Source organism: Lepidochelys kempii, chromosome 27 (genome assembly GCF_965140265.1).
Source record: "Lepidochelys kempii isolate rLepKem1 chromosome 27, rLepKem1.hap2, whole genome shotgun sequence".
NCBI lineage: Eukaryota > Metazoa > Chordata > Testudines > Cheloniidae > Lepidochelys > Lepidochelys kempii.
In genome coordinates, this window is record NC_133282.1 from 10,314,391 (window position 1) to 10,333,741 (window position 19,351).

The 19,351-nt window shown below is 43.5% G+C and overlaps 1 protein-coding gene across 18 annotated transcripts in view; it reads left to right on the forward strand.

Annotated features, from left to right (window-relative positions):
• The window catches only part of TANC2 (tetratricopeptide repeat, ankyrin repeat and coiled-coil containing 2), a 693,994-nt gene that overhangs the window by 506,837 nt on the left and 167,806 nt on the right, over positions 1-19,351 (forward strand). For all 18 annotated transcript variants that reach the window (XM_073325985.1, XM_073325979.1, XM_073325984.1 and 15 more), the window contains one exon: positions 10,001-10,264. In XM_073325985.1, the coding sequence (XP_073182086.1) occupies positions 10,001-10,264 (264 nt within the window). The remainder of the gene's footprint in view (positions 1-10,000; positions 10,265-19,351) is intronic.

The following is a 19,351-nucleotide window of genomic DNA, read 5'->3' on the forward strand; positions in this document are numbered from 1 at the left end:
GCAGTGTTGGTAGTTAGATAAGAAAGGTCAATATCTATCAGGTATAATCAGGCATGAGGGGAAAAAATCAGTGGGTCATGGATTTGCTGTCAAGTTAAATACAACACATATCACTTGAGGATTCTGACTCATTTCTTGTGGTACTAAAGTAAAAAGTACAAATTGAGTGGAAAGAAAACTGAATTTAATTTGTGTGTATTTATGGCATCATTTGTGGGAACTGTCAGGATTGAGAGGTCTAAACAATTAATCTACCCTAAAACAAAAATGATTATTCATAAAATATGTGTATAGTACTGTACAGTTACAAAAGGCTTTCCAAACATAGATTAAGACACCATTCCTCCCACGAAGAGTTTGTTAGTCCACGGGCCAGTTTCTGTCTCTTCCTAACTTTGAGTAATGCCCTACTCCACATGTAATGGGACTGCTTATGGAGGGAGATATTACTCAACATGAGTAAGGGTGGCAATATCTGGTCCTTAATAAAACAAATAGGTCAACAGATCAGAATAGAGAAATTGAGTGAGGGGATTATTAATATGGAGAAGGGAAGAAGGAACTCTTGAAGAGCAGGGTTGAAGGAAGAGGGGAAGGGCATGTGGCATATGAGGATGGGGAGATTATTCCAGGTGTACAGCATGAGAGAAGGAGCAAAGATGAGTGGGAAAAGAAACTGAACGAAGCAGTAAATTGAGTGGACTGGGCAGAACATTGCAAGAGGGAGAAGCGGTGATGCCAGCACGTGATTTTATCCTGAATGTTGCAATGTTTGATGTTTTCCTTAAAATCCCAGCTGTTGGGGATGTGATTAGATGAGAATCTCAGCTTTCATTTTAAAAAGGTCAATTTCTAGCCTTCCTGGTTGCAGAGAAACACATGATATCATGACCCATTCTAAAAACCATAAAACCAACAGGCAACTAAAAATCAGTCACATTTATTTTTTAAAATCTTGTGGGTTTTTTAGACAATCTCATTATTTTAGTGGACATGACTCATGATTTTGGGTTTGACATTTCTGAAGGGGGAAGAAGTTAGCAGAACTATTGATGGGCCTTTTATGAAGGGAATAAATCAGGAGAGTGGTGTGGTTAAGTCACAGAGAGAAAACGATATTTGTCTAAATGACCCCAGTAGCTGTGGTCATCCTTCTAAAACCCCAAATTCTCTGTAATAAACATAGGGTGTGGAGTCAGGTAGAGAGAGTAGAAAAATAGCACATGGCCCTTACGCACCTCTGCAAAGGCAACAAACTCTGTGTCCTGGATAATCTGATGGTGAATCACTGTACTGAAGATTTTAACTCTGAAACAGCCCTTGGATTCGATTTTTTTTTATTAAGGACATGTTTAAATAATATTTTATAGGATATTTAACTTTTCTTGATTGAGCCTGTAAGAGGGCGCATCTTCACTGCTGTCTTCTTGCCCTGCAGAAATCGTGCAGACTCCACTAGTTGTGCATTCACAGTGCCTTTTATTTTGAGTTCCCTCCACCAATACCACCACAGTCCCTTGCAACAGTCTGTTTACAGTATCTTCTGTGCTTTTGGCCTTCTAATCAGGACCTGAGGGAAACAGAGGTCTCCCTTCTCTGAGGCCTTTGTGTGAATGGACTCAAGAACCCTGTTCCCTCCTACCCCTGCCACTTCCTTCCTCTTTATCAGATTTGGGCTGATTTTTGGGTATGTCTATGCTACGAAATTAGGTCGAATTTATAGAAGTCAGTTTTGTAGAAAGTGTTTTCATACATTCTATTGTGTGTCCCCCCACACAAATGCGCTAAGTGCACGTAGTCGGAGGAGTGTGTCCACAGTACCGAGGCAACCGTCGACTTCCAGAGCGTTGCACTGTGGGTAGCTATCCCACAGTTCCCGCAGTCTCCACCGCCCATTGGAATTCTGGGTAGAAATCCCAGTGCCTGATGGGGCTAAAACATTGTCACGGGTGGTTCTGGGTACATATCGTAAGGCCCCCCTTCCCTCTCTCCTTCCATGAAAGCAAGGGCAGACAATCGTTTTGTGCCTTTTTTTCTTGAGTTACCTGTGCAGACGCCATACCACGGCAAGGATGGAGCCCGCTCAGTTAACTGTCACCGTATGTCTCCTGGGTGCTGGCAGACGTGGTACTGCATTGCTACACAGCAGCAGTTAATTGCCTTTTGGCAGCAGACAGTGCAGTATGACTGGTAGCCGTCGTCGACATAGTCCTGGGTGCTCTTTTAACCAACCTCGATGAGGTAAGGGGCACCCTGGCAAACATGGGAGTGACTCAGCCAGGTCATTTCCCTTTTAAGTTTCATCTCATGGCTATTGAGTCCTACCAGCAGTGCACTGTCTTTTAATCAGCAGCCAGCAGAAGATGATGGCCAGCCGTCATACGGCACCGTCTTCTGCCGAGCACCCAGGAGATGACGATGGCTAGCGGTCGTGCTGCACAGTCTGCTGCCAGCAAGATATATAAAGATAGATGAAGTGGCTCAAAACAAGAAATAGACCAGATTTGTGTTGTATTCATTTTCTCCTCCCTCCCTCCGTGAAATCATCGGCCTGCTAAACACAGTTTTGAGTTCTCTTCTTGAGGTTTTGAGTTCTATCCTTGAGGGGGCCATTCAGTTTCTCGCAAAGCCACCCCCTTTGTTGATTTTAATTCCCTTTAAGCCAACCCTGTAAGCCATGTCATCAGTCGCCCCTCCCTCCGCCAGAGCAACGGCCGACAATCGTTCCGCGCCTTTTTTCTGTGCAGACGCCATACCACGGCAAGCATGGAGCCCGCTCAGATCACTTTGGCAATTAGGAGCACATTAAACACCACACGCATTATCCAGCAATATATGCAGCACCAGAACCTGACAAAGTGAAACCGGGCGAGTAGGCGACGTCAGCACGGTGATGAGAGTGATGAGGACATGGACACAGATTTCTCTCAAAGCAGGGGCCCTGGCAATGTGGGCATCATGGTGCTAATGGGGCAGGTTCATGCGATGGAACGCCGATTCTGGGCTCGGGAAACAAGCACAGACTGGTGGGACGGCATAGTGTTGCAGGTCTGAGAAGATTCCCAGTGGCTGCGAAACTTTCGCATGCGTAAGGGCACTTTCCTGGAACTTTGTGACTTGCTTTCCCCTGCCCTGAAGCACATGAATATCAAGATGAGAGCAGCCCTCACAGTTGAGAAGCGAGTTTCAATAGCCCTGTGAAAGCTTGCAACGCCAGACAGCTACCAGTCAGTCGCCTGGCTGCTGGAACACACAGCCAGACACCAGGGCAGTTAGAAGAGCACAGGAGGGTGAGGTGCGCATCAGAGAAGCTTTGAAAACCAGTTTCATGACTGGCCAGGCTACGGTGTGAAAGTTCTGTTTGTTTCTCCTTGATGAACCCCCCCCCCATCTTCCCTGGGTTCACTCTACTTCCCTGTAAGCTAACCACCCTCCCCTCCTCCCTTCAATCACCGCTTGCAGAGGCAGTAAAGTCATTGTTGCTTCACATTCATTCATTCTTTATTAAGGCATCACAAAAATAGGGGGATAACTGCCAAGGTAGCCCAGGAGGGGTGGTGGAGGAGAGAAGCACCAGGAGGGGTGGTGGAGGAGGGAAGGACAAGGCCACTCAGCACTTTAAAAGTTTAAAACTTTAAAACTTATTGAATGCCAGCCTTCTGTTGCTTGGGCAATCCTCTGGGGTGGAGTGGCTGGGTGGCCAGAGGCCCCCTCACCGCATTCTTGGGCGTCTGGGTGAGGAGGCTATGGAACTTGGGGAGGGGAACAGTTGGTCACACAGGGGCTGTAGCGGCAGTCTGTGCTCCTGCTGCCTTTCCTGGAGCTCAACCATACGCTGGAGCGCATTAGTTTGATCCTCCAGCAGCCTCAGCATTGAGTCCTGCCTCCTCTCATCACGCTGCTGCTACCTTTCAGCTTCAGCCCTCTCTTCAGGCCACCACTTACTCTCTTCAGCCCGCCACCTTTCCTCCCGGTCGTTTTGTGCTTTCCTGCACTCTGACATTGTCTGCCTCCACGCATTCGTCTGTGCTCTGTCAGTGTGGAAGGACAGCATGAGCTCAGAGAACATTTCATCGTGAGTGTGTTTTTTTCGCCTTCTGATCTTCGCTAGCCTCTGGGAAGGAGAAGATCCTGTGATCCTTGAAACACATGCAGCTGGTGGAGAAAATAAAGGGACAGTGGTACTTAAAAAGGCACATTTTATAGAACAATGGGTACACTCTTTCACGGTAAACCTTGCTGTTAACATTACATACATAGCACATGTGCTTTTGTTCCAAGGTCGCATTTTGCCTCCCCGCAGCACGTGAATAACCCCTCCACCCTCCCCATGGCTAACAGTGGGAACATTTCTGGTCAGCCACAGGCAAACAGCCCAGCAGGACCAGGCACCTCTGAATGTCCCCTTAAGAAAAGCACCCTATTTCAACCAGGTGACCATGAATGATATCACTCTCCTGAGGATAACACAGAGAGATAAAGAACGGATGTTGTTTGAACGCCAGCAAACATACACTGCAATGCTTTGTTCTACAATGATTCCTGAGTACGTGCTACTGGCCTGGAGTGGTAAAGTGTCCTACCATGGTGGATGGAATAAGGCTGCCCTCCCCAGAAACCTTTTGCAAAGGCTTTGGGAGTACGTCCAGGAGAGCCGCAAATGCCAGGGCAAATTAATCATTAAACATGCTGCTTTTAAACCATGTATAGTATTTTAAAAGGTACACTCACCAGAGGTCCCTTCTCTGCCTGGCGGGTCCGGGAGGCAGCCTTGGATGGGTTCGGGGAGTACTAGCTCCAGGTCCAGGGTGAGAAACAGTTCCTGGCTGTCGGGAAAACCGGTTTCTCCACTTACTTACTGTGAGCTATCTACAACCTCATCATCATTATCTTCCTCATCCCCAAAACCTGCTTCCGTGTTGCCTCCATCTCCATTGAAGGAGTCAAACAACACGGCTGGGGTAGTGGTGGCTGAATCCCCTAAAATGGCATGCAGCTCATCATAGAAGCGGCATGTTTTGGGCTCTGACCCGAAGCGGCCGTTTGCCTCTCTGGTTTTCTGGTAGGTTTGCCTCAGCTCCTTAAGTTTCACGCGGCACTGCTCCGGGTCCCTGTTATGGCCTCTGTCCTTCATGCCCTGGGAGATTTTGACAAATGTTTTGGCATTTCGAAAACTGGAACGGAGTTCTGATAGCACGGATTCCTCTCCCCATACAGCGATCAGATCCCGTACCTCCCGTTCGGTCCATGCTGGAGCTCTTTTGCAATTCTGGGACTCCATCATGGTCACCTCTGCTAATGAGCTCTGCATGGTCACGTGCAGCTTGCCACGCTGGCCAAACAAGAAATTGACATTCAAAAGTTTGCGGCCTTTTCCTGTCTACCTGGCCAGTGCATCTGAGTTGAGAGTGCTGTCCAGAGCGGTCACAATAGAGCACTCTGGGATAGCTCCCGGAGGCCAATACCGTCTAATTGCGTCCACAGTAACCCAAATTCGACCCGACAAGGCCATTTTAAGCGCTAATCCCCTTGCTAATCCCAGCAGTAGAATGCTAGAACTGAGGAATCCTGAGTTCTATTCCTGGCTCTTGAAGGGAAGTGTCATCTAGTGACTAGAGCAGTGGTTACAGGTAGTATAGCAAAGCACATCATTTTGCAGAAAGCAACAGTTTGCTTGACACTTTACAGACATTTCTGAATATGAGATTCCTGTCCTAAGGAGTTTACAGTGTAAATAATCTGGTTATATTTGTGAAATTCACTGCTCCATGGTTGCCTCTTGCACAATTTGTTTAAACTAATGCGCTGTAGGGGAAATGGTCCTAGAACACATGCCTGTTCCTGCAGCCATCACATGATTAACACAGTTAAGCAATTTAATATAAAAATCTGTCCCTCTCGGAAGCAGATTCCTCATTATTAGGACTTCCTATTCATTGGCTATAGCAGCTGTGAAAGTTATAGAATCACAGTTCAGAGTTACACAGCAAATAAATCTCTGGGGATTTACCCTAAATATGAGCTGTAGCTCACAAAAACTTATGCTCAAATAAATTTGTTAGTCTCTAAGGTGCCACAAGTACTCCTTTTCTTTTTGCGAATACAGACTAACACGGCTGCTACTCTGAAACTAAATACTTTGTTTATGATTTCTTTAATCTAACAAAGTTGTGTTATCAGGGGAAATTGTTTGCATAATTTGGAGGGTCATTTTAACTATAATCTGATGCTTTGATTATAGGATTTGTCTGTCTCTCTGCATGTATAATTATATATAAAATATCTGGCAGACAGATAGTTATCTACAATGATGTCATTATGTCATTCGTGTTTGCTGTAAAACAGTTCCTCTTCAAACTGTTTCCAGAGGTATCTTCTCCCCAAAACAGGAAAACAAATACCTTGGGCCAAATTCAGGCCCAGTGTTTTTAGGCACGGATATGTTTGCACTTTAATGATGCAAAGGCAGTCCTGTTGTGGATCTGCATTATATCTGTTCCAAGAGTGCATACCCAGTCCCCATGCAACTGCATATGGAGATTACTCCTGCAAAGCATAATTAATCCACAGCAGGGGTGAGTGTAAGAGATCATGGGGATACGTGCTTAAACACACTCATCATCTGAATCAAGAACCTGTCCTGGAGCGCCCTTGTTGCAGCCCTCTCCATAGGAGACTTTAGACTGTGAATTCGGCAGTTTTAGGGGAAGAATTGCCTCATATGCTTCTCTTTTTGGTTGCAGGTATTCCACTACTGGCTAAACACATCCTGAAGCCTAAATAGCTTCCTGTATATACAAGTCTTATTAACTTTTCTCCATGTAGTATTACATTGAGACAGACTCATTTGACGTAGACAGTGTGACTTGTCTGAAATAGAACTGTGTTCTCTAAAACAGTGATTGAGAAGTGGTAATTTCATAGCTCTGATTGCCTATGGTAGGCACAGCCTGTTTGCTGCACCATTACTTATGTTTTAGTTCTCCTCAGCGACATGCACTGCATACTAATTCAGGATGCTGAGTTTTAGCAGTCTTTTTTTTTTTGTCCTTTTTAATAAAATGAAAACAGTTTTGGTTTAAAATAGCTCACAGAACAGATTAAAGCCATAGAGCAACTGATTCTAGCCTCCATAGTAGTACTTAGATCATCCAAGACCATTCAGAAGGTAAATTAACCCACAGGGAACAATCTCAAATACCTGAGTCAGTGAAGAATTTGCACATAAAAACAGCTTGATTTTAAACCAGTGAAAACTACATTTCAGGTAAACACAAATTAGCAGTTAGGAAGGCGACCGTCAGGGTTTATTCTTCCATTTTCTGTTGCTGGTTCATTTAAAGCAAGATTATTGCTAAAGTTCCTATCTGTAAAGATATTTTGTTTTCCACAGTTTGCGCTATTTGGAGATTATTTCCTTCAGTTGATGATATGTTTCTGCAAAGATGATTGGAAATATGTGGATATATACCTTTGGCACAAATTAATTTTTACATAAATACATGGTACAGCAACACAAACTGAGACTATGAAAGACAGATTCTAGAAAAGGCATCTGAAAACATATTATCCAATAATTAAACAGTGACTGGAGGTGGGGATCTGCTAACAACATCTGTTTCTTGTTGTATCTCATTTTCCCATTTTAACATATAAAATTGTTTTCCTGACAGAAAATTTATATTTAAATGCCAGCAAGAATATATAAAATATTTAGCACTCCTGTAGTTGTTTTGAATGTAAAAATGCTTTACAAACATTAACTAATCCTTGCAGCACCTCTGAAATAAGGAAGTATTGACCCCATTTTACAGAGGGAAAAACTAAGGTACAGAGTGGTAAAGTCATTTGTCCAAGGTCCCCAATTAAGTTAGAGCCAGACCTGTGATTAGAACTCAACTGTTTCTGACTCTGTCCTGTGCTTAAACCACTTGGCCACACCTTGTTAGAGGTTCCACCTTCTTTTTGAAATAATCTGGTGGATCTTTAATCCAGCCAGGCATTTTTCTTGAGTATTTTACACTCATTTTACAGTGTTTACTTTTCTAAAAGGACTTCAATCTGTTCTTGTTAAAGGTAAGATCAGCCCTTCTGTCCTTTTTCTGAACAGTTCAAAGACAAGTGGGATCTGCAGAATGGTGACGTTTCACTATGTCATGGTGCACTGAATTGCCCTTTGCACTTGTAGGAGTATTAGATCTCCTTGCAAGTATCCTTTTTGTTTTTAAACACTTGAAACTCTCAAAAGTCAGAGAAATATCTAAAATCAAGTGACAGCTCTTGTGACACTAACAAGCACAGTAACTTCTGGGATGGCATCTCTTTTGTCTTGTTCAGAATACAATAGCTTCACTATTAATTCCTTCAGTTATCTTTTTCCCCCTTGTTGTGATGCTTGTGACTTTATTTATAAATATTTAGCCCTGATTCTCATTATATTATCTCACTACAAATATTAAATGTCATTATCAGACACAATGGGACAAATTAATCCCTGAGTACTTCCACTGAAGCTAATGGATATTCAAAATGCTATTATTTGGGATGCTGTGGTTCAAATTGTCTAAGAAAATCCATTAAAATCCTATTTCGCGAGATGGAACTGTTCTCTTTACGAATTTTGCTTTAATTTGAAATTTGGCATAGAAAGAGCTTAAGCATATGCTTCTTTGGAGTAATTTTGTATTTGATTTTACCAATATAAAAGAAATTAAACCACTCTGGCTGTTGTTAATGAGCCCACACAGATACAAGCCATTATGGCTTTACATATCTCTTCCTTCAGAAATGATCTTTTGTGTGAATGCAAGGAGAAAAGCCTCTTTCAGAATACAGAGCATTATAATAGAATATTTTGTAAAACAGAAATGTGATTTTTGTACTGTAAATAGAAAGTGCTTAAATCATGTTGTGTTGTCCAGGGGCATGTGGCAATCGTTTGTTGCATTTTAAACACATTAACATAGAACTTTGGTTTGGAGAGGTAATTACAGTGGTTAAATGGAAATAAAAGTGTTACAGTTTCAATGGAGGAATGGTTTAGAAAGTTATATTTATAGACATTTGAGGCATAGGAAAGTTCAAGATCAAGTTGGACATTTGGTTTCCTGACAGCACAGGAGGGGTGGAGGGTGAGTTGAACAGGGTGATGAGTTTGGGCTGAGAATTCTCTGCCTATCAATTAGTAGGATAGAAATTTGGATACCTGGGGCCAGTTTAGACTGGTATAAGCAGATGCCTCCCTCCCCATTGGTTTAAGTGGAGTAGCATGCACTTACAGCAGATCTGAATTTGTCCCATTCACTTGAAAGATATTGAGCAAGTTAAAAAAAATTGAAAGGCTTTTGCTTTGGCAATGTTATCGTGGTGGAAGTAATACCTCAAGTTGAAGTCAAAAAGAAGAAGAAGGAGGAGACCATGAAACAAACCCCAACAATGTAGCACCAACAATGTAATCACACAGTAAAAAGGTGAATTTATGGATTCCCTTTGAAGCTTCATAAGCTCTGTTAGAAATCAGATGTGACCTTATGGGTTAACATTTATACCAAGTTGATTTTTCTAAAACGAATATACTACTGTCATTTATTATACTCTGTAGTTGATTATCACAAGCATGTTTATAAACTTTAAACTGATATGGTTTATGACTCACTGCATATTAGAAGAAAATTGAGACATTGAGCAAAACAGACTTTGTATTTGTTCTTAATCGCCTTTATTATAAGTCTGTGAGTTTGTGTGTTTGAACAATTACAGTTATATGTAGCATTTTAATACTCGTGATAACTGCAAATGCCTTTTAGTAATGTCAAGCAAAACTTTTCAAAGCAGTAAGTAGGACAGCTTCACTAGGTTCTATAATCTCTGATTTATGTGAGAATGCTGGAAAATATGATCAGCTTTATTTTTGTTATTTTCATTGCCCATATCTTATATTGTTATGTACGCAGCTACTTCTTTCTTTATTATTCATATCTTTTTTATTTGTTCCTTCAAGCTACTTTGACAAGCTATTCTGAAAACATGGAGCGCACTAAATATGGAGGGGAGAGCAGCAAAGAACTAGGATCTGGAGGAAACCTGAAACCTTGGCAGTCTCAGAAATCCAGCATGGACTCCTGTTTATATCGTGTAGATGAAAATATGACCGCCTCCACCTACAGTTTAAACAAGATCCCAGAAAGGAACCTAGAGACGGTTTTATCCCAGTCTGTGCAGTCTATTCCACTTTACCTTATGCCACGGCCAAATTCAGTAGCAGGTAAGAAATAATTTATTTGCTGTTAGATCAGACCAAAACAAGCCATCAATACAGACTTCTCATTTACTGTTTTCATACAGTGTCTTTATGCAAAGAGAAGTTCTCATCTCCTCAGGAAACTGCCATTGGGTGTGATAACGTTCCATTTCCGTCTGAAATATCATTTATAAAGTGAAAACCACTGAAGGAGGAGTACATTTTCCACCCAGTTAGCTCAATTATCTAGGCTCCCAAAATCTGGACTTTTTAAAAGTTTGTGGCCTTCAGATCATTTGAGAGTGTTTAAAAAAAATCTGCTTTAAAAAAAGTCTAGTTATTATTTTTTGATTAAATGCCATCCCAATATTAACCGCAGCCTTAGTTCTAAAATAATGCATAATTTCCAGGCATAAAATTTTCAACTCCAAATTAATCATCAGTAATAATATCAAGAGCCTTTTCTGCAATTAATAATTAAAACTTAGGAGGATGGGGAAAGATATGTGCTGGCACTTTAAAAGCAAAGCATCACAATATAAGAATACATTTTAGAAAACGTTAGTCTCTCTTCCATATTGGCTGTCGTGGGAGAGAGCATCCAGTAAAGTTTCTCTCGCAGATTTCAGTTAAACAAGATACGTAAGAATCCAGTAGAAATTAGAATTATGACGATGATTGCATGTATTAACAGTTTTCTGTAGACTTCAAAGCTAAAGGGACAACCATTGTCATCTAGTCTGACCTCTCCTGTACAACACAGTCCGTAGTGATTTTCCCCTACTACATAAGTGAATTCCATCAAGTCCAATAACTTCTGGTTGAACAGAACATAACTTTTGAGAAAACATCCAACTGCAGCTTGACGTCTCCAAGTGAGGGTGAATTTACCACATTACTTATCAAGCTGCCTTAGTGGTTAATTCCCTCATTAAAAACAACAAAAAGTTGTGTATTATTTTTCTAATTTCAACTTTCATAACTTTATGCATTTACTAAACGTGTGAATTATAGTCCTATTTTGGGAAACAAGCATCTTTTCATAAGACTTTCCATCTACAAATAGCTATACTTGGCATCCGAGCTTTCCTGGTGGGATTTTTCCCTGAATATATTTTATATATATAAAAAATAATTACTGGGCGAAATGCTATGAACTGTGTTCTGCAGGAGAGGTCAGATTAGGTGAAGATGGTGGCCTCTTTAGCCTTAAAATCTATGAAACACTATTAAACAATACACAGATATTTATTTTGCCTGTTAATGTTTCCTGTAGGTGCTACTGAAGCATGTCTGAGCCTTTAATTTTGAAAATTAGAGGCCAAAGTCATCTCTATTTCCTTGAAGGTCTGGTGTTTGAAAGATTTCTATATGATGTTGCAATATCTTGTAATGGCATTTAACAATCTCTCAGCCCCTTCCTTAGAATTCTCTTCACTGGCAAACATGGAGGAAAGAAAGATAATATTTAAAATATATTAACCTAATTTAAAGGCTTTTTATAAGTATTCCTCCTCACTTGCTGTTCTCCTCTGCCCTTTCTTCTGGATTTTGTACCATATTATAGTGTAAGGATGATGGGTGAGTATCCGCCATCATCCATAATGTTGGAGTTGGAAGCCCATCTGCAATGCAATAAATACAGGTTAAATTTTGTGTTGCACTGGCAAACATATACATTTTGTCAATCCTGGTCCCTGCAGGATTCTTTAACTGGCTTACAAAATATCAGTGACGGATTCACGTAGTGCAAAGAACCTGGGATACTGTGCATCAGAACAGTGTGTCTTGCCAATGTAGGCTGTACTGTACAACTGAATAATATTTATGGCCTAACGCTCCTTCATAGGGGAATTCAATGGATGCTATCGACTAAAAGCAGCTGTAGAGATAAGAATTTATAGCTGCTAACACCTGGAGGCACTGACTATTGTGGAACCACCTCGCACCATTTACTTACAACTAAAAGAGCCTGCCACCCAGTTGGGAATAAGAGTTGGGAATCAGAGTAAGTCAGGGTGGCAAGAATATGACTAGAGACTGGTTGAACAACTAAGTTTGTTATGGAGAAGTTTAAACTCTTCCATGTGAAACCTCACCTTTGTTCTTCTCCCGTTGCTTCCTTGAGCTCCTCCACCATGCTGTCATTGTTTGTACATACAGTGCCTCGCAAAATGGGTCCTTGATCCATGATTGGTTCCACAGTACTACAACTAATAGTTGCGCAGAATGCTGATGATCCAGTACTAGATGTAATTATTATAAATAATTTACTGTAAAATTATAATAAAGTTTTCAGGCAACAAATCTGACCAAATATTTTTTCCAGGTTGACCGACCTGCTTATTTGTGTGTATTTGGGTGGTACCAGAGGTTAGCCAGGCTGGGTCTAATACACAGTTTCAGTGCTAATCTTCCTAAATAAAGCAGACAAGTTTTGTCTTCTTTAAACAAGCTTTGGATTTACTTTGTAAGGAAGCATTTTACTATAGTTCTAGGAACTAATGTGTGGCAGTACTCGTGTCGAGGTTCCTTCCCCACTCTGAACTCTAGGGTACAGATGTGGGGACCTGCATGAAAACCCCCTAAGCTTATTTTTACCAGCTTAGGTTAAAACTTCCCCAAGGTACAAACTATTTTACTTTTTGCCCTTGGACTTTATTGCTGCCACCACCAAGCATCTAACAAATATATAACAGGGAAAGAGCCCTCTTGGAAACGTCTTTCCACCAAAATCCTCCCAAACCCTACACCCCCTTTCCTGGGGAAGGCTTGATAAAAATCCTCACCAATTTGCATAGGTGAACACAGACCCAAACCTTTAGATCTTAAGAACAATGAAAAAGCCATCAGGTTCTTAAAAGAAGAATTTTAATAGAAGAAAAAGTAAAAGAATCACCTCTGTAAAATCAGGATGGTAAATACCTTACAGGGTAATCAGATTCAAAACAAATTAGACAAATTAGAGGATTGGGCCAAAAGAAATTGGATGAGGTTGAACAAGGACAAGTGCAGAGTCCTGCACTTAGGACGGAAGAATCCCATGCACCGCTACAAACTAGGGACCGAATGGCTAGGCAGCAGTTCTGCAGAAAAGGACCTAGGGGTGACAGTGGACGAGAAGCTGGATATGAGTCAAAAGTGTGCCCTTGTTGCCAAGAACGCCAATGGCATTTTGGGATGTATATGTAGGGGCATTGCCAGCAGATCGAAGGACATGATCGTTCCCCTCTATTCAATATTGGTGAGGCCTCATCTGGAGTACTGTGTCCAGTTTTGGGCCCCACACTACAAGAAGGATGTGGAAAAATTGGAAAGAGTCCAGCAGAGGGCAACGAAAATTATTAGGGGACTGGAACACATGACTTATGAGGAGAGGCTGAGGGAACTGGGATTGTTTAGTCTGCGGAAGAGAAGAGTGAGGGGGGATTTGATAACTGCTTTCAACTACCTGAAAGGGGGCTCCAAAGAGGATGGATCTAGGCTGTTCTCAGTGGTAGTGGATGACAGAACAAGGAGTAATGGTCTCAAGTTGCAGTGGGGGAGGTTTAGGTTGGATATTAGGAAAAACTTTTTCACTAGGAGGGTGGTGAAACACTGGAATGAGTTACTGAGAGAGGTGGTGGAATCTCCTTCCTTAGAAGTTTTTAAGGTCAGGCTTGACAAAGCCCTGGCTGGGATGATTTAGTTGGGGATTGGTCCTTCTTTGAGCAGGGGGTTGGACTAGATGACCTCCTGAGGTCCCTTCCAACCCTGATATTCTATGATTCTATGAAAACACAGAGAATCCCTCTAGGCAAAACCTTAAGTTACAAAAAGACACAAAAACAGGAATATCCATTCCATTCACCACAGCTTATTTTCTCAGCCATTTAAAGAAAACAGAATCTAACGCATATCTAGCTAGATTACTTACTAAGTTCTGAGACTCCATTCCTTTTCTGTTCCCGGCAAAAGCATCACCCAGACAGAAAGAACCTTTGTTTCTCCCCCACTCCAGCTTTTAGTATCTTGTCTCCTCATTGGTCATTTTGGTCAGATGCCAGCGAGATTATCCTAGGTTCTTAACCCTTTACAGGTGAAAGGCTTTTTCCTCTGGCCAGGAGGGATTTTAAAGGTGTTTATCCTTCCCTTTATATTTATGATACGCCCCCCAAATCACAGATAGGGTGAAACGCTGGCTGTGATTTCTTCCTGGAGCTCTAGGAGAAAACAAAGTTAATAAGACACATGCACCTCTAAATATACTACCAAGTATGTAAAGACTAACACTATTTTCCACATCTCAAGGACAGTTTTAACCAGTTGATTCTGGGAAGCTTTCACAGGAGAGTGCCTCAGCCACTTTGTTAGAAGCTCCTGAGATGTGTTGGATGTCGAAATCAAAATCTTGGAGAGCTGAACTCCACCGAATACGTTTTTCGTTATTTCCCGTGGTGGTATGAAGCCACTGTAGCACAGCACGGTCGGTTTGCAGGTGGAAACGCCATCCCCAAACATATGGGCGTAGCTTTTCGAGAGCGTAGACAATGGCATAACATTCTTTTTCACTGACTGACCAGTTGCTTTCCCTCTCAGACAGCTTCTTGCTGAGAGAAACTACAGGGTGGAATTCTTGATCCGGTCCTTCCTTCATTAAAAGTGCTCCCACACCACACTCGGACGCATCTGTGGTTAGTAGGAAAGGTTTGTCAAAGTCTTCAGCCCTTAACACTGGGTCAGACATGATTGTCACTTTAAGAGGGTTAAAGGCCTTCTGACAGTCTTCGGTCCACTGAACGGCATTTGGCTGTTTCTTTTTGGTTAGGTCTGTCTGTGCGGCGGCGATTTGGCTGTATTGCGGTACAAATCACCTGTAATAACTGGCCAAGCCTAAGAAGGATTGGACCTGTTTCTTTGACTTTGGGACAGGCCACTTTTGGATAGCATCCACTTTGGCCTGTAGGGGGTTGATAGTTCCTTGACCCACCTGGTGTCCAAGGTAAGTCACTCTGTTTAGGCCTATTTGACACTTCTTAGCCTTAACAGTTAGTCCTGCCTCCCTTATGCGCTCAAAGACTTTTTGTAGATGTTCCAGATGTTCTGCCCAGGAATCCGAAAATATGGCCACATCATCAAGGTAGGTGACTGCATATTCTCCTAATCCCGCTAGGAGACCATCTACAAATCTTTGGAAGGTGGCGGGTGCATTCAGCAGCCCGAAAGGGAGTACATTAAATTCATACAGCCTGACCTGTGTGGTGAAGGCTGACCTTTCCCTGGCGGATTCATCTAGCGGTACCTGCCAGTACCCCTTGGTTAAGTCCAAGGTAGAGATGAACTGGGCCCGTCCCAGTTTCTCTAATAGTTCATCTGTGCATGGCATTGGATAGTTGTCTGGGCGAGTTACAGCATTTAGCTTACGGTAGTCCATGCAAAAACGTATCCCCCCATCTGGTTTGGGAACTAGAACCACTGGAGATGCCCATGCACTGCCAGACGGGTGGATTATACCCATCTGTAGCATATCCTGGATCTCCCGTTCTATAGCAGCTTTAGCTTGAGGAGATACCCGGTAAGGTTGGGCTCTAATTGGGTGAGCATTACCTGTGTCAGTGGAGTGGTATGCCCGTTCAGTCAGTCCTGGGGTGGCTGAGAACATCGGCACGTAGCTAGTGCACAGCTCCTTGATCTGCTGTTGCTGCATACGCCCAAGGGTCATGGAGAGGTTCACCTCTTCCACACCACCAGCACTTTTCCTTCGTAGTAGACACCTTCAGGCCACTCAGCATCATCTCCTCCCGGGGCTGTAAACTGACAAACCTTTAATTCTCTGGAATAAAAGGGCTTTAGAGAATTAATATGGTACACCTTAGGCTTTCGGTTGGAGATGGGGAATGCTATGATATAATTAACAGCTCCCAGGCGCTCCTGGACCATGAATGGCCCTTCCCACGACGCTTCCATTTTATGGGCCTGGAGCGCCTTTAAGACCATGACCTGGTCCCCTACTTTGAAGGAACGCTCGCTTTATCATACCAGGCTTTTTGCTCTTTTTGAGCATCCTGTAGGTTTTCTTCAGGAAGGGCTAGAGAGGTTCGGAGGGTGTTTTTTAGGTTGGTTACAAAGTCCAGAATGTTAGTTCCTGGAGAAGGTATAAACCCCTCCCATTGCTGCTTCACCAACTGTAATGGCCCCTTAACGTCGCGGCCATATACAAGTTTAAATGGTGAAAACTCTAAGCTGGGATGTGGTACAGCTCTGTAGGCAAAGAGCAACTGCTGCAACACTAGGTCCCAATCATTGGAGTGCTTATTTACGAATTTACATATCATGGCCCTCAAAGTTCCATTAAATTTCTCCACCATGCCATTTGTTTGATGGTGGTAAGGGGTGGCAACCAAGTTATTTACCCCATGAGCTTCCCAAAGGTTTTACATAGTTCCTGCCAGGAAATTAGTTCTTGCATCTGTAAGGATGTCGGAGGGCCAACGTACCCTGGCAAAAATGTCTGCTCATGCCTGCACACACTTTTAGCCCTGGTGTTGCTTAGAGCTACTGCTTCCGGCCATCGGGTGGCAAAATCCATGAAAGTCAGTATGTACTACTTCCCTCTGGGTGTCTTTTTCGGAAAAGGACCCAGAATATCCACAGTTACTCGCTGAAATGGAACTTCAATGATGGAGAGGGGCTTTGACCTGGTCTTGGGGTTTTCCCACTCTTTGGCATAACTCACAAGACTGGACATAGGCAGAAACATCCTTGCCCATTCCCTCCCAGTGGAATGACCTCCCCAAATGGTCTTTGGTCCTGTTCACCCCAGCATGACCACTAGGATGACCATGGGCTAAGCTCGAGAGCTTGACCCGGTACTTAGTTGGAACTACCAACTGTCTCTGAGGATGCCAGTCTTCCTGGTGTCCCCCAGAAAGAGTTTCCTTGTATAAAAGTCCTCGTTCCACAACAAACCTGGATCGATTAGAAGAGCTGAGAGGCGGTGGGTTGCTCTGTGCTGCCGTCCAAGCTCTCTGGAGGCTTTCATCTGCTTCCTGTTTGGTCTGGAACTGTTCCATTGATGCTGGAGACATCAGTTCCTCATTGGATTGTGGACCTATGCTTGGTCTCTCTGGAAGCGATGTAGGGGATGGGGCTGTTTCTGTTGACTGTGAACCGCTCTCCACTGGTGCACTATGTTGGAGTTCAGGCTCCGGCTGAGCCTCTTGTATAGGGTTATTGGCTGCTGCCGGTTCAGGTTTGGTGGGGCCCTCTGGTGTTGGGGTTGCAAGTACTGGATTCAGTGTTGGCAATGGGTCTGGTGCTGGTTGTTCCGCCGATCCCGGTTCTGGGACTGGCTCTGTCTGGGTCTCTGGGACTGGATCCACTACTGCTGTTGCAGACATTGGCCTGGGGTCCGGGTCCATCACCTCTGACTGGGTCCTGGTAGAAGTTTCCGGAACAGAGCTAGGCGTGACGGCTTGTTTAGCCTGTCTGCGGGTGACCATTCCCACCCTCTTGGCTAGCTTCACATGATTGGCCAAGTCTTCCCCCAACAGCATTGGGATGGGATAATCATCATACACTGCAAAAGTCCACGATCCTGACCAGCCCTTGTACTGGACAGGCAACTTGGCTGTAGGCAAATTGAAAGAGTTGAACTTGAAGGGTTGAATTGTCACTTGGCTCTCTGGGTCGATTAAATCTGGGTCCACTAAGGAAGCATGGATAGCTGACACTTGTGCTCCAGTGTCCCTCCACGCGGTGACCTTCTTCCCGCCCACACTCACAGTTTCCCTCCGCTCCAAGGGTATCTGGGAGGTATCTGGGCCTGAGGACCTCTGGGGTGATTCCAGTGCAATGAACTGTAATCTGTTGGGGTTCTTGGGGCAGTTGGCCTTCACATGCCCCAGCTCATTACATTTAAAACATCATCCAGCTATCCGTTGATCACTGGGGCGAGGTGGGTTGCTGGAGAACGGGGTGGCGGGACAATAAGGTGTCTGGAGGGTTCCTTGGTGTGTAGTTGGGGTTTTGGGCTGCCCCCGATAGTAGGGTGTGGTCTGAGGTTGTCCCTTCTGGTATTCGCTCCAACTGCAACCAGTTTTTTTCTTTTCTGCCACCTCCACTCATTTGGCTCCAACCTCCCCCGCCTCGATTACAGTTTTGGGCTTCCCATCTAGGATGTATCTTTCTATTTCCTCAGGAACACCCTCTAAGAACTGCTCCATTTGCACTAGGAAGGGCAAATCTTCCGGAGATTTAACACTTGCTCCTGATATCCAGGCATCCCAATGTTTCACAATGTGGTAGGCATGTCGGGTAAATGACACGTCTGGTTTCCACCTAAGGGTTCTTAACCGCCGATGGGAATGCTCGGGTGTTAGCCCCATTCTGACTCTCACCTTGGTTTTAAACAATTCATATTTGTTCATGTGTTCCTTAGGCATTTCAACCGCCACCTCAGTTCAGGGTCCACTGAGCTGCGGCCTCAGCTCTACCACGTATTGGTCTGTAGAGATGCTGTACCCAAGGCAGGCCCTTTCGAAGTTTTCTAAGAAGGCCTCGGTATCATCGCCTGCCTTGTAGGTGGGGAAGTTCCTGAGATGCGAAGCGGTACCTGGAGAAGGATTGCTATTCTGCTGAGCCTTTGCCTTCTCCATCTCCAGTGTATGCTTAATTTCTTTTTCCCTTGCCTCCATAGCTCTCCTGTGGGCAGCCTCCCTTTCCTCCTCAGCATGCTTCCATTCTTTTTCCCTTGTCTCCATAGCTCTCCTGTGGGCAGCCTCTTGGGCTGTTTCTGTTTTGGGCTCTGTCATGTTTGCCTCTCTGTTTTTAATTAACTTTACACCCGAGAGTTAGAAATAAAACAAACAAAAAAACTTGGCTTGTAAAATTTTGCTGTGCTGTAACCGGATACCTATGTTCTCTGATAGTGATTGTCAGCCTACAGAAAAATCCTTTAAAAAACCCCCTAACACCTTTTTCTCCAGGCAAATAGGCAGAAAACCCCTCTAGTTGCTCTTAGGTAAAAAAAAAAAAACTTCTTCAGGTCTGTGAAGACTTGTGAATTTCCCTGCAGGAGGTTAACTACCCTGCCTTTAGGTAGAGAAAACTCCAGCTCACAAAAGACAATTC